At 48.4% G+C, this 22,140-nt stretch overlaps 3 protein-coding genes across 3 annotated transcripts in view; 1 reads left to right on the top strand and 2 right to left on the bottom strand.

The window, feature by feature from the left end:
* Positions 1-22,140, bottom strand: part of LOC124643880 (tau-tubulin kinase homolog Asator) — a 106,669-nt gene that overhangs the window by 8,068 nt on the left and 76,461 nt on the right. The window contains exons 19-28 of the mRNA XM_047183004.1: positions 17,476-17,564; positions 16,842-16,943; positions 13,514-13,636; positions 10,390-10,630; positions 9,579-9,733; positions 7,660-7,789; positions 6,903-6,993; positions 6,426-6,500; positions 5,964-6,033; positions 4,932-5,058 (exon numbers count right to left, since the gene is read on the bottom strand). Of these exons, the coding sequence (XP_047038960.1) occupies positions 4,932-5,058; positions 5,964-6,033; positions 6,426-6,500; positions 6,903-6,993; positions 7,660-7,789; positions 9,579-9,733; positions 10,390-10,630; positions 13,514-13,636; positions 16,842-16,943; positions 17,476-17,564 (1,203 nt within the window). The remainder of the gene's footprint in view (positions 1-4,931; positions 5,059-5,963; positions 6,034-6,425; positions 6,501-6,902; positions 6,994-7,659; positions 7,790-9,578; positions 9,734-10,389; positions 10,631-13,513; positions 13,637-16,841; positions 16,944-17,475; positions 17,565-22,140) is intronic.
* LOC124643878 (putative nuclease HARBI1) lies at positions 17,741-19,521 on the top strand. Its single transcript, XM_047183002.1, has 5 exons — positions 17,741-18,265; positions 18,365-18,697; positions 18,775-18,919; positions 19,003-19,329; positions 19,405-19,521. Exons 1-5 carry the CDS (start codon positions 18,032-18,034, stop codon positions 19,464-19,466), a joined length of 1,101 nt encoding a protein of 366 aa, XP_047038958.1. The 5' UTR covers positions 17,741-18,031; the 3' UTR covers positions 19,467-19,521.
* Positions 19,517-21,760, bottom strand: LOC124643879. Its single transcript, XM_047183003.1, has 9 exons — positions 21,182-21,760; positions 20,861-21,065; positions 20,574-20,759; positions 20,417-20,483; positions 20,303-20,338; positions 20,101-20,193; positions 19,949-20,023; positions 19,764-19,855; positions 19,517-19,671 (listed from the first exon to the last, which is right to left on the bottom strand). Exons 1-9 carry the CDS (start codon positions 21,241-21,243, stop codon positions 19,519-19,521), a joined length of 969 nt encoding a protein of 322 aa, XP_047038959.1. The 5' UTR covers positions 21,244-21,760; the 3' UTR covers positions 19,517-19,518.

Genomic DNA, 22,140 nt, shown 5'->3' with positions numbered 1-22,140 from the left:
CGCACTTGGCGAGGCGCTGCTCGCGACACACTGGTCACACTGCAGTGCGGGTACATACCGGGCGTGAGGTCGGTGACGTCGGGCGCGAGGGCGCCGTCGCCGCTCCAACTGGCGCACTTGGCGAGGCGCTGCTCGCGACACACTGGTCACACTGCAGTGCGGGTACATACCGGGCGTGAGGTCGGTGACGTCGGGCGCGAGGGCGCCGTCGCCGCTCCAACTGGCGCACTTGGCGAGGCGCTGCTCGCGACACACTGGTCACACTGCAGTGCGGGTACATACCGGGCGTGAGGTCGGTGACGTCGGGCGCGAGGGCGCCGTCGCCGCTCCAACTGGCGCACTTGGCGAGGCGCTGCTCGCGACACACTGGTCACACTGCAGTGCGGGTACATACCGGGCGTGAGGTCGGTGACGTCGGGCGCGAGGGCGCCGTCGCCGCTCCAACTGGCGCACTTGGCGAGGCGCTGCTCGCGACACACTGGTCACACTGCAGTGCGGGTACATACCGGGCGTGAGGTCGGTGACGTCGGGCGCGAGGGCGCCGTCGCCGCTCCAACTGGCGCACTTGGCGAGGCGCTGCTCGCGACACACTGGTCACACTGCAGTGCGGGTACATACCGGGCGTGAGGTCGGTGACGTCGGGCGCGAGGGCGCCGTCGCCGCTCCAACTGGCGCACTTGGCGAGGCGCTGCTCGCGACACACTGGTCACACTGCAGTGCGGGTACATACCGGGCGTGAGGTCGGTGACGTCGGGCGCGAGGGCGCCGTCGCCGCTCCAACTGGCGCACTTGGCGAGGCGCTGCTCGCGACACACTGGTCACACTGCAGTGCGGGTACATACCGGGCGTGAGGTCGGTGACGTCGGGCGCGAGGGCGCCGTCGCCGCTCCAACTGGCGCAACTTGGCGAGGCGCTGACGTCGGGCGCGAGGGCGCCGTCGCCGCTCCAACTGGCGCACTTGGCGAGGCGCTGCTCGCGACACACTGGTCACACTGCAGTGCGGGTACATACCGGGCGTGAGGTCGGTGACGTCGGGCGCGAGGGCGCCGTCGCCGCTCCAACTGGCGCACTTGGCGAGGCGCTGCTCGCGACACACTGGTCACACTGCAGTGCGGGTACATACCGGGCGTGAGGTCGGTGACGTCGGGCGCGAGGGCGCCGTCGCCGCTCCAACTGGCGCACTTGGCGAGGCGCTGCTCGCGACACACTGGTCACACTGCAGTGCGGGTACATACCGGGCGTGAGGTCGGTGACGTCGGGCGCGAGGGCGCCGTCGCCGCTCCAACTGGCGCACTTGGCGAGGCGCTGCTCGCGACACACTGGTCACACTGCAGTGCGGGTACATACCGGGCGTGAGGTCGGTGACGTCGGGCGCGAGGGCGCCGTCGCCGCTCCAACTGGCGCACTTGGCGAGGCGCTGCTCGCGACACACTGGTCACACTGCAGTGCGGGTACATACCGGGCGTGAGGTCGGTGACGTCGGGCGCGAGGGCGCCGTCGCCGCTCCAACTGGCGCACTTGGCGAGGCGCTGCTCGCGACACACTGGTCACACTGCAGTGCGGGTACATACCGGGCGTGAGGTCGGTGACGTCGGGCGCGAGGGCGCCGTCGCCGCTCCAACTGGCGCACTTGGCGAGGCGCTGCTCGCGACACACTGGTCACACTGCAGTGCGGGTACATACCGGGCGTGAGGTCGGTGACGTCGGGCGCGAGGGCGCCGTCGCCGCTCCAACTGGCGCACTTGGCGAGGCGCTGCTCGCGACACACTGGTCACACTGCAGTGCGGGTACATACCGGGCGTGAGGTCGGTGACGTCGGGCGCGAGGGCGCCGTCGCCGCTCCAACTGGCGCACTTGGCGAGGCGCTGCTCGCGACACACTGGTCACACTGCAGTGCGGGTACATACCGGGCGTGAGGTCGGTGACGTCGGGCGCGAGGGCGCCGTCGCCGCTCCAACTGGCGCACTTGGCGAGGCGCTGCTCGCGACACACTGGTCACACTGCAGTGCGGGTACATACCGGGCGTGAGGTCGGTGACGTCGGGCGCGAGGGCGCCGTCGCCGCTCCAACTGGCGCACTTGGCGAGGCGCTGCTCGCGACACACTGGTCACACTGCAGTGCGGGTACATACCGGGCGTGAGGTCGGTGACGTCGGGCGCGAGGGCGCCGTCGCCGCTCCAACTGGCGCACTTGGCGAGGCGCTGCTCGCGACACACTGGTCACACTGCAGTGCGGGTACATACCGGGCGTGAGGTCGGTGACGTCGGGCGCGAGGGCGCCGTCGCCGCTCCAACTGGCGCACTTGGCGAGGCGCTGCTCGCGACACACTGGTCACACTGCAGTGCGGGTACATACCGGGCGTGAGGTCGGTGACGTCGGGCGCGAGGGCGCCGTCGCCGCTCCAACTGGCGCACTTGGCGAGGCGCTGCTCGCGACACACTGGTCACACTGCAGTGCGGGTACATACCGGGCGTGAGGTCGGTGACGTCGGGCGCGAGGGCGCCGTCGCCGCTCCAACTGGCGCACTTGGCGAGGCGCTGCTCGCGACACACTGGTCACACTGCAGTGCGGGTACATACCGGGCGTGAGGTCGGTGACGTCGGGCGCGAGGGCGCCGTCGCCGCTCCAACTGGCGCACTTGGCGAGGCGCTGCTCGCGACACACTGGTCACACTGCAGTGCGGGTACATACCGGGCGTGAGGTCGGTGACGTCGGGCGCGAGGGCGCCGTCGCCGCTCCAACTGGCGCACTTGGCGAGGCGCTGCTCGCGACACACTGGTCACACTGCAGTGCGGGTACATACCGGGCGTGAGGTCGGTGACGTCGGGCGCGAGGGCGCCGTCGCCGCTCCAACTGGCGCACTTGGCGAGGCGCTGCTCGCGACACACTGGTCACACTGCAGTGCGGGTACATACCGGGCGTGAGGTCGGTGACGTCGGGCGCGAGGGCGCCGTCGCCGCTCCAACTGGCGCACTTGGCGAGGCGCTGCTCGCGACACACTGGTCACACTGCAGTGCGGGTACATACCGGGCGTGAGGTCGGTGACGTCGGGCGCGAGGGCGCCGTCGCCGCTCCAACTGGCGCACTTGGCGAGGCGCTGCTCGCGACACACTGGTCACACTGCAGTGCGGGTACATACCGGGCGTGAGGTCGGTGACGTCGGGCGCGAGGGCGCCGTCGCCGCTCCAACTGGCGCACTTGGCGAGGCGCTGCTCGCGACACACTGGTCACACTGCAGTGCGGGTACATACCGGGCGTGAGGTCGGTGACGTCGGGCGCGAGGGCGCCGTCGCCGCTCCAACTGGCGCACTTGGCGAGGCGCTGCTCGCGACACACTGGTCACACTGCAGTGCGGGTACATACCGGGCGTGAGGTCGGTGACGTCGGGCGCGAGGGCGCCGTCGCCGCTCCAACTGGCGCACTTGGCGAGGCGCTGCTCGCGACACACTGGTCACACTGCAGTGCGGGTACATACCGGGCGTGAGGTCGGTGACGTCGGGCGCGAGGGCGCCGTCGCCGCTCCAACTGGCGCACTTGGCGAGGCGCTGCTCGCGACACACTGGTCACACTGCAGTGCGGGTACATACCGGGCGTGAGGTCGGTGACGTCGGGCGCGAGGGCGCCGTCGCCGCTCCAACTGGCGCACTTGGCGAGGCGCTGCTCGCGACACACTGGTCACACTGCAGTGCGGGTACATACCGGGCGTGAGGTCGGTGACGTCGGGCGCGAGGGCGCCGTCGCCGCTCCAACTGGCGCACTTGGCGAGGCGCTGCTCGCGACACACTGGTCACACTGCAGTGCGGGTACATACCGGGCGTGAGGTCGGTGACGTCGGGCGCGAGGGCGCCGTCGCCGCTCCAACTGGCGCACTTGGCGAGGCGCTGCTCGCGACACACTGGTCACACTGCAGTGCGGGTACATACCGGGCGTGAGGTCGGTGACGTCGGGCGCGAGGGCGCCGTCGCCGCTCCAACTGGCGCACTTGGCGAGGCGCTGCTCGCGACACACTGGTCACACTGCAGTGCGGGTACATACCGGGCGTGAGGTCGGTGACGTCGGGCGCGAGGGCGCCGTCGCCGCTCCAACTGGCGCACTTGGCGAGGCGCTGCTCGCGACACACTGGTCACACTGCAGTGCGGGTACATACCGGGCGTGAGGTCGGTGACGTCGGGCGCGAGGGCGCCGTCGCCGCTCCAACTGGCGCACTTGGCGAGGCGCTGCTCGCGACACACTGGTCACACTGCAGTGCGGGTACATACCGGGCGTGAGGTCGGTGACGTCGGGCGCGAGGGCGCCGTCGCCGCTCCAACTGGCGCACTTGGCGAGGCGCTGCTCGCGACACACTGGTCACACTGCAGTGCGGGTACATACCGGGCGTGAGGTCGGTGACGTCGGGCGCGAGGGCGCCGTCGCCGCTCCAACTGGCGCACTTGGCGAGGCGCTGCTCGCGACACACTGGTCACACTGCAGTGCGGGTACATACCGGGCGTGAGGTCGGTGACGTCGGGCGCGAGGGCGCCGTCGCCGCTCCAACTGGCGCACTTGGCGAGGCGCTGCTCGCGACACACTGGTCACACTGCAGTGCGGGTACATACCGGGCGTGAGGTCGGTGACGTCGGGCGCGAGGGCGCCGTCGCCGCTCCAACTGGCGCACTTGGCGAGGCGCTGCTCGCGACACACTGGTCACACTGCAGTGCGGGTACATACCGGGCGTGAGGTCGGTGACGTCGGGCGCGAGGGCGCCGTCGCCGCTCCAACTGGCGCACTTGGCGAGGCGCTGCTCGCGACACACTGGTCACACTGCAGTGCGGGTACATACCGGGCGTGAGGTCGGTGACGTCGGGCGCGAGGGCGCCGTCGCCGCTCCAACTGGCGCACTTGGCGAGGCGCTGCTCGCGACACACTGGTCACACTGCAGTGCGGGTACATACCGGGCGTGAGGTCGGTGACGTCGGGCGCGAGGGCGCCGTCGCCGCTCCAACTGGCGCACTTGGCGAGGCGCTGCTCGGCGCCGCACGCCACCGGGATGCGCGACGTGCTGGCGCTGCCTGACGACCGCTGCGGACAATCATCATCATCATCAACACCGTCCCACTGTTGGGCACCTCTCACACAGACAAGGATTGAGCGTCAAGGCACACACATGCCGGCGGCAGCGGTGGTAGGTTCATGCCGGCTATGTCACCCTCACAAGCCGCACAAAAGCGGTTGTGACATAGAACGCTAGAGAAGTGTGTTTTTGGCGCTAATGAAGTGTTTTAATTGGCGCCGGATATGCCTGATGCTCCTTTGTGCGGCAAAGCCTGCGGATTCGTACGGCTTAGGCGTCGGCTTGCCAGGCGGCCCCACCGCCGGCACTGTATGTAAGAACTTTTAATCACCAGGCTTGCTTAGGGTCCCACACAAGACTGCGGTGCGATGCGAATTCGCAAACATCCCTTAATGCGGGTGGACCGACACAATACACACGGTATCATATTTTATCTATGCAAAATTAGTTACTTTAATGCAAGAGGGCACATGCTTAATTTGATGACCAAGCTAACAAAGGATTAAAAAATTGAATCACGAGCGACTTAAACATAACATCATGTCAATAATGAAGGAAGGAGAGGAATGATAAGAATCACAAAAGGACGCGGCCAAAAACCATTGCACTCGAGTACAACACGAAACTTTTCATCCTCTCTCAGCGAGGAAATTAAAAATAATTCGCACATGTAAAGAAAATTAAGAAAACCTATGTTTCGGGTCTTGAGTTTTTAAATAGATTGGCATGGTAAATTCACGTTCATGGGGGTAAAATTAAATACTTTACTGAGGTTTTGAATTCACGAACTTAAGTTACACGATATTCTAAAGTGACACTATCCTCTAGCAGGTAAAAACTATTAAAGACAAGGAAAATTTAGTGCCATTTATGGACTAGGGTTACAATTGGTTAATATACAAGAAGTACTCACATCTCTCAAGCTCTGAGAGCCGTCGCCGGCTGCACTGGACACTTCCTTCTTATTAATTGCTATAATGCTCCTGTCGACAACAAAGAACCACAATTGTTTTGTTTGTTTGATGACAAAAAGTAATAACCCGATTACGAAAGGTGTGAATGCATTTAAAATAAATTGAAATTGTATAACAAGTGAAAGTCTAGATAGACATAAATTGACATTTTTAGAAAGAAAAACTATATACTTGAAAAAATCTTTCAGCGTTGGACTGGCTATTCCTGTAAGCAGGCAATGGGCTTTATCCGGGTGCGCGGAGTGACATTACATTGCGATTACATTTTATGTAATAATTTCATTTCATGTGTTAATTGGTATCTTTTATAGTGTCCTTGTGTGAACAATACAACTTGAATTTGAATCACCGATCATTGATATAGATAGACTAAAACCTAAAGTGTAAGCTAGTGAACTGACCTGTCCGGTATAGCGTCTAACCGTGTCCTCTCCACAGCTGGACTCTGACTCTTCTCCGCGCTGCGCGTCGACGACCTGCCCACAGACATACACTTCCTAATTAAACTTGCAATCTGCTCTCTGTTCATTACATTCACTATACTAATAAAGATGATAACGTCACCCTGTGTAACATAAAGTCACCCTTTATAACATAGTCACCCTGTATAACAGCGTCACACTGTACAACACAGTGTAACCCTGTATTACATAATGTCATATAACACAACGTTAATACGTTAAAATTAAATTTAACATTTCCTAACGTTCAAAAAGTTCTGTTTTGCAGCCAAGTTAGAATAAACGATTTTTTATTTTGACATTATTGTATGGGTCTAATGTCAATATTATATCTCTAGTAAGCAAAATCAACCGTCGGATAGAATATTGAAATCCCTTATAAGGAGCTATGCGTTATAACATTTGCGTGGCACTGACCGTTTGTCTCGGTGGTGTTCCGTGGCGTCGTAGTAGACGGACGCCTCGTCGTGGTTGCGCGGCTCGCCGCTCACTACCGATTGAATCTTCACTGCAACAACACAAGGAACTATTGTATTTACTATCATCTTAGGACCAGCCTTTACCAAAGCGGAGAAATAGTATTGTTTAAAAAAATACAACTTTGGTGTTGAGACTGGACCTTAAACACGGCCACATATTTTCGACTCCATTTTGATTAAAACAATTGGGGCATTCCGCAAATACATACTTCTATTTCGACTCAATTAAGTAATATACTTAATTGAATCGTAATCGAATTATAATGGAATCCCAGTTGAATAGTTGTTGGTGTTGCCATTCGAATTCTACGGAAGCGTCTAATGGGTGAATGAACTATTCTTCTCTTAACAAATAAACGTTTTTAACCCTGGGATGAATTACAGGATCAATCATACACTTGAAAGTGTGAATTATATAGTTTTCAATTGCCCTAGTGACAAAACATGAGTGAATGAGGAGTTGAATATCTACTTTTATTGAACTGTCAAAAACGCTTAATTATTTCCTGTACAATTTGGATGAAAACGCAAATTATTATGTTGCAGATTTTTTAAATCAAACTGCGTGATGTGTGAAAGTTTGATATTAGTTCAAAATGATCATAAGGCAATACATTGTTGACCTGAATGAATGATGAATGTACGAAGGCAGTGAGTGAATACAAAGTGTGTGTGTGTGTATTTACCGCACGCACCGGAGTGTCCGGGCGAGGCGGCGTCGGGCGCGCGCACGCGGATCTCCAGCCGGCTCGACACCGTGGCGCCCTCGCCGCCCGGCGCCGGCGCCCGCGGGGCTGCGCCACTGCCGGACGAGCTCGACAGACTCTGCGGGGTACACGACACATCTATAGCATGAGAACGGCGAGTAATCATCATGCCCATGGATACTACCCTTATCACTACTTTATTTGTGGTCTACGCAGCATATTTTCTTCTTCCATACCCCTGCCATCATCTCACGAGTAACATTCTTCTTTTATTCTTGAAGTCTTTCATACAATCTATCCATCGTTTCTTTGGTCGTCCCCTTCCTCTATATCCACCCACATTCATACTCATCACCTTTCTCACTGCATGGCTTTCATTCCTCCACAGTTCATGACCATACCTTGACAGGCCGTTTCCATATAGTTTTTCAGTTACCGGTGCCACTTTCAAACTGCTTCTTACATACTCATTCCTAACTCTATCCATTCGCGTAACACCACACATTCCTCTTAACATTCTCATATCTGCCGCGTGCAGAACCGTACACTCGTATCAACTGTTTGGGTCCGTTCAAATAGACCGGGTCGGAGAGCATCGGCGCGCATTTTTCTTTTCACACAAACCGGAGCTGATCGGCTGCGCGAGCATTAAAGAGCATGCAAACGGAGCCAAACCTAAAGAATATGTACGCGATCGGAGCCGGTCGGCTCTTATTATTTCACACCGAGCGCCTCCGACATTCTTAATGACAAAAGCAGTGTACATCCAAAAATAAACCTTACTACAAATACCAAATACTAAATACCAAGTATTTTCAACGTGTTAAGAATTTGCCCTTCTCTCTGAGTCGGTCTGTCTGAACGGACCCTTTATGTTGACACTGGTCCACCCATAGATGTAATATAATAAACAAGATTGCGCACGCTCGAAATATATATTTACGAAAATAAACTCTATTCCAACGCAATAAGGTACTAAATTTGTTGCATAATACACAGAGGCAAATCCGAGCCGAGAGGGATAGTTAGAACGGAGGCCGTTTGTCTCTTTCTAACACCTTGCCAGCATAAAAAAATGTTGTGATCAACAGTTTTGTCTTCCCAAAAAAACAATTGAATCACATATATTTTTATCTTATTTTAACAATTGTAAGTCAACAAATTAATAACAATCGCATTAATTTATTCGTATTTATTATTAAAACATAAACAACATAAATTTTTATTTTGCTTTTTTTATTTTCTAGCGGTAACCCTGAACATTCTTGGCGCGTAATCAGCATTTAAAATTTTGTTTATATTTTTTTGTATTAAATCAATTTAAACTATTAAAATGGTGAAAAAGTGTTGCGTTTCTACTTGCAAAAGTGAATCCTATGGTGGTTGCAATATATCGTTCCACAGGTTAGCTAATAATAACATTTTCGTAAACCAAACAACTAGGGTGCCCATGAATTCTTGTAACGAGTCAAAATATGGGTGATGGATTTTAAAACTGTTGTACTATTGTTATAGCTTCCCAAAAAATGAAGAAAGGCGACATAAATGGCTCAGCAGTCTATATATGAATTAGAAATACAAAAAAAAACAGTCTTCACTTCGAATCTTCCTCCTTTTATACTGCTAATTTCCGCTAATTATTAAAAGCCTTTATTAGTATCTTAAGGTCACAAATTGCGTAAGTTAAAACTTCAATACTAATCTGTGTTTAATAATCTTAGCAAATTAGGATTTGTCTCACATAGCTTAATCTCATAGTCACCCTATTAGAAAGGGACAGACAGCCTCCGTACTAACTGTTTCACTCGGCTCGTTTTTTGGGTTTATATGCGCAGTCCTGTTTACTAATATTATGTCTATGGGTCCACCTGACACATAAGGCATTGTGCTGAATATAGGAACCTTACAGGTGCACTGAGCGCTCGCTGCGGCTTGGGCGGCTCGCGGTCGTGCCGCGCCGCCACGCCGCGCATCACGTCCAGCCGGTAGCGCACGCAGCCGCCGCTGCCGTCGAACGACGCCTGCTGCAGCAGCGGCGCCCGGAGGGAACGGACTCTACAGCCTAACAGACAATACCCATTGTTAGTCTTAGATACCACAAGTTGTGTTTTTGATGTGACAACGTCTTATAATTCGATGGAGCCTGTTGCAGGCAAGAGAAAACATGACGCATGCGGCGTTACCTCGCTCTGAGGCGTTCCATTTAAGGCTTGATATGCAAGCGAGAGCGCGCAACGAGCGACAAAGACGCACAATACATAAGCATTTTCTGATGAAGGTGTCATGTTCAACTAACCGATTTCTTCTTAAGAAGCGAAAATCAATAAGTAAATACATAATCAGGATTAGAACAGTTTCACCATTTGTTTATATAAAAAAAGATGAGGAATTTAATGCTAGAGGTGGCTGATTGGTTTTGGTCAATTAAGTATAGTTGTCGGCACGGATATTGAGCTCTCGGCAGAAGAGTGGGGATCGCTTTGCGCACTGTACACATAAGGCAATAAACCAATAAATCGCTTCTGCGCAGGTGAAGATCAGGGCTCAATATCCCTGCCCATGATTATAAATGCATTACTATACCTACTATTTAGCACCTATTATTTAGTAATTTTGACGTTTGTTCAAGTTATTTATCTCACTACCCACACTTAAGCAAAGTATCCAACGTACAAAACCCCCTAAAAAAACGCAATAAAACTACTACAATAGACTCACCGATAGCTGGCAGCGACCAACACCGTGGCAGACTAGGCTGCAGCTTGGGATACGCGTCGATACCCGGTATATACAGGCAGTGGAGCTTCTTGCGCGGCGTGTCCGACACCTGCCGGACTACCCGGGGCGACGCCGCGGGTGCTGCCACCACGGGCGGGGGCGGGATGGGGGCGGACGCGGTGGGCGGCGCGGGGGCGGTGGCTGTGGGTGGAGGCGATGTCTTCTCTGTTTGTTGCGCCGCCTGCAACAACGTGCGTTGATGGTAAATTCGGGTATTTGAAATGGTGTTTATGTTTGATTTTTTGGTGTGAGTATAAAAAGAGGTGCTAAAGACAATAAGTAAAATTAAGTGCTTTTGACATAAATACGAATTTGATACAGAAAACAAAAGTCATTTACGTATTGACATTTCAAGCTAGAATTTTGTGCAATCCGATAGAAGTTCAAGCGAACCACTCAACTCATTAAAATTATTGATTGGGAGACCGGATATGTAGGTATTTAAATTAACGAAATTATATTGATTGTTTAAAAAGTTCTCCGCTTTTTGTCCGGCAGCCTCAAGCCTATCCTACTAATATTATAAACGCGAAAGTGTGTATGTATGGATGTATGGCTGTTTGTTACTCTTTCACGCAAAAACTACTGAATGGATTTTAATGAAACTTTACAATAATATAGCTTATACATCAGAATAACACATAGGCTACAATTTGTAAACATATTGTTCGAAATACTAAACCTGCGCAGACGAAGTCGCGGGCACCAGCTAGTACATAAATAATAACCTTAAGGAATTGAATAAACATCACATACAAACGCAAGAGAAATAGAATTGTTTTTTTTTTGTAGCTCAAGCCACCTTGTGGTTAAGTGTTCTCCACCACCGATCACCATGCATTGCTGGTACAATGTAAATAGCATAATTATGTATTTCATATGGTGAGTGTGTTTGGGGATTAATGACATCTAAGATGGTATTGTTTTATCTGATTGACAATGCAATGAAACGGAATGAGTGTGGTGATTATTACGAGTGAGAGTGAGCCATCTTTCTTTTCTTTCGGTGGCGATTATCGTCAGTATGTGTGAGGATTATGGTGTGTGTGTGTATGTGTGTGTGAGTATGGTGATGTGCATGATACCTGGTGCAGCAGATGGTGTTGCACGGTGTGCTGGTGGGTGGTGGAGTGCGTGGTGTGTGTGTGTGTGTGTGTGAGTATGGTGATGTGCATGATACCTGGTGCAGCAGATGGTGTTGCACGGTGTGCTGGTGGGTGGTGGAGTGCGTGGTGTGTGTGTGTGTGTGTGTGAGTATGGTGATGTGCATGATACCTGGTGCAGCAGATGGTGTTGCACGGTGTGCTGGTGGGTGGTGGAGTGCGTGGTGTGTGTGTGTGTGTGTGTGAGTATGGTGATGTGCATAATACCTGGTGCAGCAGATGGTGTTGCACGGTGTGCTGGTGGGTGGTGGAGTGCGTGGTGTGTGTGTGTGTGTGTGTGAGTATGGTGATGTGCATGATACCTGGTGCAGCAGATGGTGTTGCACGGTGTGCTGGTGGGTGGTGGAGTGCGTGGTGTGTGTGTGTGTGTGTGAGTATGGTGATGTGCATGATACCTGGTGCAGCAGATGGTGTTGCACGGTGTGCTGGTGGGTGGTGGAGTGCGTGGTGTGTGTGTGTGTGTGTGTGTGTGTGAGTATGGTGATGTGCATGATACCTGGTGCAGCAGATGGTGTTGCACGGTGTGCTGGTGGGTGGTGGAGTGCGTGGTGTGTGTGTGTGTGTGTGTGTGTGTGAGTATGGTGATGTGCATGATACCTGGTGCAGCAGATGGTGTTGCACGGTGTGCTGGTGGGTGGTGGAGTGCGTGGTGTGTGTGTGTGTGTGTGAGTATGGTGATGTGCATGATACCTGGTGCAGCAGATGGTGTTGCACGGTGTGCTGGTGGGTGGTGGAGTGCGTGGTGGGTGTGTGTGTGTGTGAGTATGGTGATGTGCATGATACCTGGTGCAGCAGATGGTGTTGCACGGTGTGCTGGTGGGTGGTGGAGTGCGTGGTGTGTGTGTGTGTGTGTGTGAGTATGGTGATGTGCATGATACCTGGTGCAGCACATGGTGTTGCACGGTGTGCTGGTGGGTGGTGGAGTGCGTGGTGTGTGTGTGTGTGTGTGTGAGTATGGTGATGTGCATGATACCTGGTGCAGCACATGGTGTTGCACGGTGTGCTGGTGGGTGGTGGAGTGCGTGGTGTGTGTGTGTGTGTGTGTGAGTATGGTGATGTGCATGATACCTGGTGCAGCAGATGGTGTTGCACGGTGTGCTGGTGGGTGGTGGAGTGCGTGGTGTGTGTGTGTGAGTATGGTGATGTGCATGATACCTGGTGCAGCAGATGGTGTTGCACGGTGTGCTGGTGGGTGGTGGAGTGCGTGGTGTGTGTGTGTGTGTGTGTGAGTATGGTGATGTGCATGATACCTGGTGCAGCAGATGGTGTTGCACGGTGTGCTGGTGGGTGGTGGAGTGCGTGGTGTGTGTGTGTGTGTGTGTGAGTATGGTGATGTGCATGATACCTGGTGCAGCAGATGGTGTTGCACGGTGTGCTGGTGGGTGGTGGAGTGCGTGGTGTGTGTGTGTGAGTATGGTGATGTGCATGATACCTGGTGCAGCAGATGGTGTTGCACGGTGTGCTGGTGGGTGGTGGAGTGCGTGGTGTGTGTGTGTGTGTGTGTGTGAGTATGGTGATGTGCATGATACCTGGTGCAGCAGATGGTGTTGCACGGTGTGCTGGTGGGTGGTGGAGTGCGTGGTGTGTGTGTGTGTGTGTGTGAGTATGGTGATGTGCATGATACCTGGTGCAGCAGATGGTGTTGCACGGTGTGCTGGTGGGTGGTGGAGTGCGTGGTGTGTGTGTGTGAGTATGGTGATGTGCATGATACCTGGTGCAGCAGATGGTGTTGCACGGTGTGCTGGTGGGTGGTGGAGTGCGTGGTGTGTGTGTGTGTGTGTGTGAGTATGGTGATGTGCATGATACCTGGTGCAGCAGATGGTGTTGCACGGTGTGCTGGTGGGTGGTGGAGTGCGTGGTGTGTGTGTGTGTGTGTGTGAGTATGGTGATGTGCATGATACCTGGTGCAGCAGATGGTGTTGCACGGTGTGCTGGTGGGTGGTGGAGTGCGTGGTGGGTGCGTGGGTGCGCGGCGCGTGGGAGCTGGACGACAGCGCCGAGCCGCGCGCCGCTCGCTCCGGCGACTAAACACACACATACATACACTACTGGCTGACCGTCTTATAGCTGACAAGTATACTACACAAGCGTATTCTTATCTAGCCACAATGGGAACATGTTAAAAAACACCATATATATTGGCCCAAAATTAAACAAAAAAATTGCTGTATTCCAATTCCAATAGAACACGACTGCCTGAGAATTTGTTACTATGGTACCAAACCTACAGGACCATTGTTCTTGAGAAAATTTGAGATCTAAAAGACTGTCTTTCAAAACGGTCCCAAGTTAATGTACCGTCATACACCTACTTCATAACCGTGGCTGTTGTGAAATAACCCACTTCTGTGTTAACGTCTCATCAACACGATTTAAATTAGCCCAAAAACAGGGTATTGCTATTCGCTGTGTGCGCGATGACAGCGCCCCTAGTGGCCACAACTATTTAGGACTTGTCATAGTAAATTCCCTTTTATTTACTTTAGTAACTGTTTCGATTGGTAACTGGTTCTGTTCGTATTTCCCAATAAATTGTTGATCATGTCATAAAACGATTATATCTAGCAGTGACCTGAGAATGGTCAATTTTCTTACACCGATATATTGACGGAAATATAGCTAGGGGTCGCCTCTGCGTCTGACTTTTTGCCTCCAACAAAAAGCTCACTGCATATTGTATCATGTCGTTTTGGGTGCCATGGGGACCCATCAGCACTAAAACAAATAAGAAAGGACTGTAATTTTGGAACGCTTATTATTTTATATACAGAAAGGACAATGCTCAAAAAAAACCCAAGCCCGGCGCAAACGAAAAGTAACTCAAATTATAGGTAATAATAAGTAATGAAATACTGCATAGGAGGCATCATCGAAATCAATGGCTAAATGTATGAAATTGCTATTTGATTTTTTAAAGGGGTAACATGAGCAGCTGGGGCTTATAGTTTAATTAAAGTGCTATCTGAAACAACAAACAAGTAATATGGCAAGTAGTTAATAAGCTTCTCCAAAAAGATAAATCAATACCGAAGTACAGGCTGCAGCGCCCACGTCATCGCGTCATGAGCGTTTTACATTACTTAGGGTGGGCTAGACATGAGGAACAGTTCGCGCATCCCGCAACATTTTTGGATCTCGTCGTGTTAGAAATAAAGAATCGATGACTTTTAAGCGTTATTAGATATTAAAATGAAAAGTGCATTCATATCCTGTTTTAGTTCTATCATCCTATTATTTTGTAAAAGTAGGTAGAATAGTGGAGAAGTTGCTATAAACATGTCATTATGTTGCTCTTAAACCACAACTGTATCTGTTTGCTGTTCCTTTTACTAATACATTATGTTACCTCTAAAATCTTGAGTAGCAATGTACCGCAGATGTTAAAATTCGAATAGCAATTTCACGCATATAGCCACTGATTTCGATAATGCCCCCTATGTAATATTTAATTACTTATTTTTACCTATATTTTGAGTTACATTTCTTTTGCGCCGGGCCTGGGTTTTTTTCTCATACTTCATGAGCATTGTCCTTTCTTACTTTTTTCTCTTCACAGCAGCTATCCATTTTTGTCTTTGCTGTAATGTCCACTTTGATGTTGGAAACGAATAAAACTTGCACAAACTGTTTTCCCATTGTTTTTACTATTTACGACACAGTATGTACTACGACCCATATCGCAAATTTTTACGTTTTTACTTAAAATTATAAAGGAAGTTATGAAAATAAAGCAATTTGACACTTGACAGCCCAGAATTAATTCACATTTCTGCCACATCGTGCGCTTCGGTCGATTTGCCGTCCCCCACCACCCACTTTGCACATAGCGAATAATCCTTTGAAGAATTCTCTATAATATATCATATCATATCATTTATTGCATTCCATAATGTACTTTTGGTGGAAAGTATAAAATAATAGAGGTAGTCACAATTATGGACCCTGATATACTGCGTCTCCATTTCAAAAGTCGCGTTAGCTGTCAAACCCAATGTTTAAAGTATTCGTCAATACGTACAAAATATATTGAACATGAGGTAGTTGGTCCCCACGGTTGGTAACGTTGAGGAGTTCCCTCGTCTCTCTGTAGTCTCCATCATCAGGGCAGACCTAAACCTTCATTGCTTTGTGTAGTTTAAGTCATACACCTGAATGTCAAGTTTTCATAGAGTTGGTACCACATTAACAAATGGATGTATTCTATCGGAATATAGCACTTTTTTGTGTTGACTAGCTCTTTCGATTTTTGCCCAAAAATGTATGGAATGTTAATGATGTCCTCAGCCATAACTTATGACCGGTATAAAACTCGACCCATATTCTGAAGTAAAAAGTAGGTGAATGACCTTGTCTATCCCCCTGTTCCATTTGATCCATACTTCGAAAGACACCCTGTATACAAATACGTAGGTACTATTGACTACACGTGTAAAGCCATCTAGTGGGCTAGTATGGTAAACTTTTATTTCATCAGTGCCTGTGGCCTTAATAAATGTTCTCGGTTCTATTTGAAGCTTGAAATTGTCGGTTGGTCGGCTTGGTTAAATTCATCAGCTATTGCACTCTGACACATAGGTACTCAGATAGTACATATAAACTTAGCTGATAAGAAAAGCTACTCTCAAATATACTTGAGATATTAGTGCTTTACCCACTAGGCTACTACAACTTCTTATTTTAATAGCATTTAACTAACTGGTTATATCACAATTAACTACGTATTTCTAATTTTTCAACTAGTATTCTAACCAATCTTTAAGCCTCTCGCCCACGGCGACTTTTTGGAGCGAATTTCGAATGTTGTAACATGATGTCCATCACAGCCGAATCGCGTTGGTATCGCTACAAAAAGTCTCCGTGGCCGAGGGGTGTAAGGGTTGGACCACATGTGGCAGCGCGGAATAGCATATGCTACCACGTGCTGCAGTATGCATACTGCGAACTGGTGAAACCGATACTGTGAACTGGTGAAAGGATGCGTTAGAATGCTATCGTGCGCTTCAGCGTTCCGGACTCTCCCTGCCGACCATTGCATTTTGTCCGTGATGCCGATCGCCTCGAGGATTCCGCCGAGTGCTATCACATTATTCTGTCTCGGTCTAGCAAATGGCAGTTCTAAGCGACAGAAAGAGAAAGGGCGACGGAAAAAGGCGATTCCGTGCTGCCAGATGTGGTCCAACCCTAAATCTACTAAACTATAAATACATAATGCCTCGTCTATGGTCTGACCTGCAGCTGCTCCTGCTTCCACTCGTTGTCGGTGGTCTCCTCGGAGTCGTCGAACTGCGACTTCCACAGCGACACCAGCGTCAGCGCGCCGCCCTTCGTCACCTGCAACCACCACAACCAGATAAATAGAGGCAACTTCTGTTCGTGGTGCGAGCAAAATTTAAGAAAAAAATCATTTTAAATCAGCTACTGCGCCATTTCAATTTACATAATATTTTGCATGCGGAACAATATGGTTACACTAAGGGTCGATCCACAACGGATGCCGGAGTTGCTCTACTGAAGCACATTTATACCGCGTGGGAGAAGTCGCAGAATGCAATTGGGGTGTTCTGTGATCTTTCTAAGGCGTTTGACTGCGTCCAACATGAAACGCTTACCCAGAAGTTAAATTACTACGGAGTTAGAGACAGCGCACTTAGTGTTATTAGTTCCTATTTACGGCAGAATGCAGTGTTCTAATCTACCCCTTCATTGGGCATACCTCAAGGCTCGATTTTAGGTCCATTTTTGTTTTTAGTTCATTAATGACTTGCCATATTATTTAAAATCATTGTGTGATGTAGTATTGTTTGCTAATGACACTGACTCCTGTGCCATACACCACATATACACTCATAGAGAAGCGACTGACCTGCTGCAGCGCGGAGACGTTCTCGTCGTCCATGACGGCGAACTGCGTGTAGCTCTGATCCGCGCGGCCGCGGCCCGTGCGACGAGCTCCTGCAATATTAACATGTACACTTATATTATACATAATAACAATACGCTCGATCCTTCTCCGTGTGAGAGGAGGCCTGTGCCCAGCAGTGGAACGATAAAAAGGCTGTAACGAACAACACGTCCAAAGCCGATTTCGGGCACGGCGGTGGTTCTCATGTAAGGAGATCAGCCAGCTGCGCAGGGCCTGCAGTCTCGACAAAGATAGCGATCGCTTAACGACAAAATTCGGTCGATAAGTCCTAACGATCCGATCGTAACGATTTTTGGTAGTCTCTACTGCCAAAACTATCGAGTGTCATCGCAAAGTTACCGAATATTTTCGGTAAGATAACGATTTATCGTTATGTCATAGAATTTCCTTGCGACAGTTTTTGACAGCCCGCTAAGTGATAGCTACTATCGATATCGTTCCTATATTTGTTTATTTTACGTCAGAAAATATTAAATAAATAGTAATTTAATAAATAATGGCTTCTGAATATTTAGCATGGGACTTAGTTGTGCTCGAGCACAGACGCGATGTGCTTTTGGGTCGACAAATAGCACGAAACAAGCGAAACGATGAAAATCCCTTGGATTTGGAGGATGGCCAATTTCTTCAAATGTATAGAATTTCAAAGGAAATGTTTCACAGGCTACTAAGTGAACTGCGTCCATCTCTCCAAAGACGACGGCCTTACGGACTTTCTGTGGAGTCCCAAGTAAGTGTCTTTGCGACCTACCGTGCATAAATAATATTTCTATAATATATTTTTTCTTATAACTAAGGTTGAACTTTTTTTAAATTTTCTTCTTATTAGATACTGACGGCACTCCGATTTTACGCATGTGGGTGCTACCAACAACCTGTTGGCTTGCAGTGGGGTTGTAGCATGAGCCAAAAATCTGTTAGCCGAGTCATCCGGGCTGTAACTTCGGCAATAAATGAAAAACTTTTAAGAAAATATATTAAATTTCCAATGACTCAAGGAGAACGCCATGCGGCAAAACAGAAATTTAGAAATGCCCCACAGCCATTCCCAGGGGTAATTGGAGCCATTGATTGCACCCATATAAAAATTTTAGCTCCTAAGACCAATGAGGAGTCTTATGTGAGTGGTCACCATGAGGGCCATTCATTAAATGTGCAAGCTGTAAGTTGACCTTCAGTTCTATAATATCTAAAAATATTGTTTGAAAAATATGTACTTACATATTTAATATATTACAGGTGTGTGACCCTGATCTTATTATTTTAAATATTAATGCTCGATGGCCAGGAGCGAGACATGATGCTCACATATGGGCAAATTCACCGGTGCGCTCAACAATGAAGCGACATTTTGAAAATGGGGACCGCCGTGCTTGGCTGCTTGGTAAATAAATGAACATTATAAATCTGCCTCGAAGAGGTTGCCCATTCGACTTCTGAAATTACTTTGTATTTTTAATCTTTTAGGTGATGATGGATATCCTCTGGAACCGTGGTTAATGACTCCCATAAAACATCAACAGCCTGGCACACCGGAATATAAATATACCGAAGCACACTGCTCAGCTAGGAACATCATAGAAAGATGCTTCGGTGTGCTAAAATCTGTGTTTAGATGTCTATCACACCAACGCCAGTTAATGTACGAACCCTATATGGCTGGCCTAATAATTAACGCATGTGCAGTGCTCCACAATATGCGGATAACATATAAATTACCGGAACCAGAGTCCACCACATCCATGCAGCTGGTGGATAATAGTAGATTCCATGATGATATGTTAGAAGTTACAGGTAACTTATGAACTGATTTTTTATTTTACTATGTATGTATACCTAACACCAATACATTTTATTTTTGTTATGCAGGTTCTGGGCGAGCTGTTGCAGAGCGCATAAGAAGAAGGCTAATTAACACTAGTTTCACATAATTATTATACTTTTTTTCATTTATGTACTGTTTCAAATAAAAAACATTTTATATCATTTATTATTTTTATTTATGTAATTATTTATTGCGTCAGCTATTTTGTTTCCGACTTTTACCAATTGCAGCGTCGCCTCGGCTTGTACCTTGGCTGCCTCAGCCTGCATCTTGGCAGCATCTGCTTGCGCTTGAGCAGCAGTTGCCAGCATCTAAAAAACGTTGGATTTACTGAATGTGTCTTAATGTTCTCTAGCATGCTAGTGTGTATAATAATTAAGAGGAAATTTACACTATAACACACCTTCATTGTAGCAGCATTTGCTTCTGCAACTGCTAGAAATTCTCGTCGAGCTGCACTATATTGCTCAGAAACACTTTGGCGAGGATTCAGATCTGAAAATACCCAAAATTATTGGTATTGTAGGAATTATTGGCTGACCCACCTGCAGAACTAATGTTTTTATTATAAATAAAATTTAAGCTTACTCCTCTTTCTTCTGGGTCTCTGTCGCAGTGGTGGTGTTGATGATGCAACAGTTTCTGTCCTTCTGCCACGTACTGCTGGAATTATCAATTATAACACATTAAATAAAAATCAATGAAAATAAACATAGGTGAGCAAAATAACTGCAACTTACTCATTTGTAGTACTGGCGACTGAGGGGCATCTTGCACTTGTTCTTGGATGGGTGGTGGTGAAGAACCAGCCGTTGCTCTGCTGTCATTGATTGCTAAAATATTTTGTTAATTAATATTTTGGTAACATTAGTGTACAGATGTATACACATAATAAAATATATTATAGCAGTAACCAACTAGTTACTAAAAACTCCAACTTACTTGTTTCAGTCGGTAACAATTCCACAAAATCTCTAGCTGTAATAAAATAAATAGTAACATTAAAATTAAAATAATTATATTTTGAATTGAGTACCTATTAATTTAAAAACTTACCCTGAGAATGAGGTAAGGTGAGAACCTCAGAGATTACCACCCCAGCCTCCATCTCATGTTGTAATAACTGTAAATAACAATAAAAGTATTTTTAGTGTTATCAACATTCAAAGATTGAGAATATTAAATTGTATTGAATACAATAATCACAACTTACATCTTCCTCTGGCATAGCGTCCGGGCAGTCTGTCCCAAAGGAATAATCTGCCCCAACTATTGAAATTATCCGGCTCTCGGCCTCGGTCAGGGGAGCAGTGCTGACGCCTCGGTTGCCGGTACGTTTTTGTTCTTTTTTTAATTTTGCCGCCTTACTGCAAGCGCGGCTTTTTAAGTCTCTCCAAACCTACAATTAGAATAATTAACTCAAGTAAATAATAAAAAAAAACTGACGTGGCATGTACATGCTTATAATTAAAACCAATTCAATCTTTGAAAAAGACTTACCGTCATCCACTGCTCTGGTGTCTTTCTAGACCCGTTAGGGAGATTATTGAGCTCCTCGGCAACCTCCCTCCAGCCCGTTTCGAAATTTTCCCGGCCCTGCAAGCCGGTAAATTTCCGCGTGTGCAAATATGGACGCGCTTCTAATATTGATAGTAGTGCATCAATTTGAGCGGGTGTAACACGAGGGCTACGCAGACGCTTACGCCTGAAACATTAAAGTAGTCATTATGTAAACACAGAATACTTCGGATGTATACAAAGTATTCAATTTAGTAAGTACCAAGAATAGGAATAAAAAATTCTCGTTGTAGATGTACTTACCTGACGCTCAAGCTGCTGGCACCCGGCAGGCCTGCGCCTGTTTCAATGACTTCACCGTCCATGAATAGTAATGAATACACCGTTCTCCTTTATTATTATTATAAATCAAACCAATGTTCAAGTGCACAAACAAACTTGACATTGACAGTTTGTTTATGTTCTATGTCTGTATTGCAAGTACGCAAACTATTAAGATCTTTAATATGTGTTTTCTTAAAAAACGGTATGTTTTACTTACACGGTTCGATGCAAAAAGTTTTAATATGATAAGGTTCATCTATTTTCTTTATAATTGTCAAAGGAAACAAAATTGGTTGTGCAAATCTTGTCTACCATTTCTCCCTATAATACAAGGATTTTTTTTACATGCAACATTTTAATACAAATTCACCGCACTATGAATACGGTTTTCGCTATCGTACCGACACGAATATGTCATGATAATTAGCGATGTTGCCCGCTATCTCGGCTGTCGAGACTTGCGTTTATCGTTACTGTCGTTATGGCAAGCGAATATTTTCGTTAATATTTAGCGACTGTCAGTTTGCGATCGAATCGCTATCTTATGTCGAGACTGCAGGCCCAGGGCATACTATAGTGCACGAGCATTTGCGCAGACACAGGTGATAAAGATAAAGATATTTTATTTGTAAAACATGAGTATACAAGGTGTTAAAGGTATAATAAATAAGAATCTTCATGTTTTGCCGTTATTAAACAGCGTACAAATATTATTGTAACAATGCAATTATAATCGATACAAAAATGTCATAATATTATGTGTTTAGGAAGTCTGTCAAGCTATAGTAGCACCTCTCAATTAAATATTTTTTCAAATGTATTTTAAATAGTTTTAAATTCAGAGTCTTTACTTCTTTTGGTATTTTATTATAGATAACTGGGGCCAAACATAAAATGCTATTGTGCATAAGTGTTGTGTTTGATCGAACTACACATAG

Source organism: Helicoverpa zea, chromosome 28 (genome assembly GCF_022581195.2).
Source record: "Helicoverpa zea isolate HzStark_Cry1AcR chromosome 28, ilHelZeax1.1, whole genome shotgun sequence".
Taxonomy (NCBI): Eukaryota; Metazoa; Arthropoda; class Insecta; order Lepidoptera; family Noctuidae; genus Helicoverpa; species Helicoverpa zea.
This window is presented reverse-complemented; position numbering and strand designations above follow the sequence as displayed.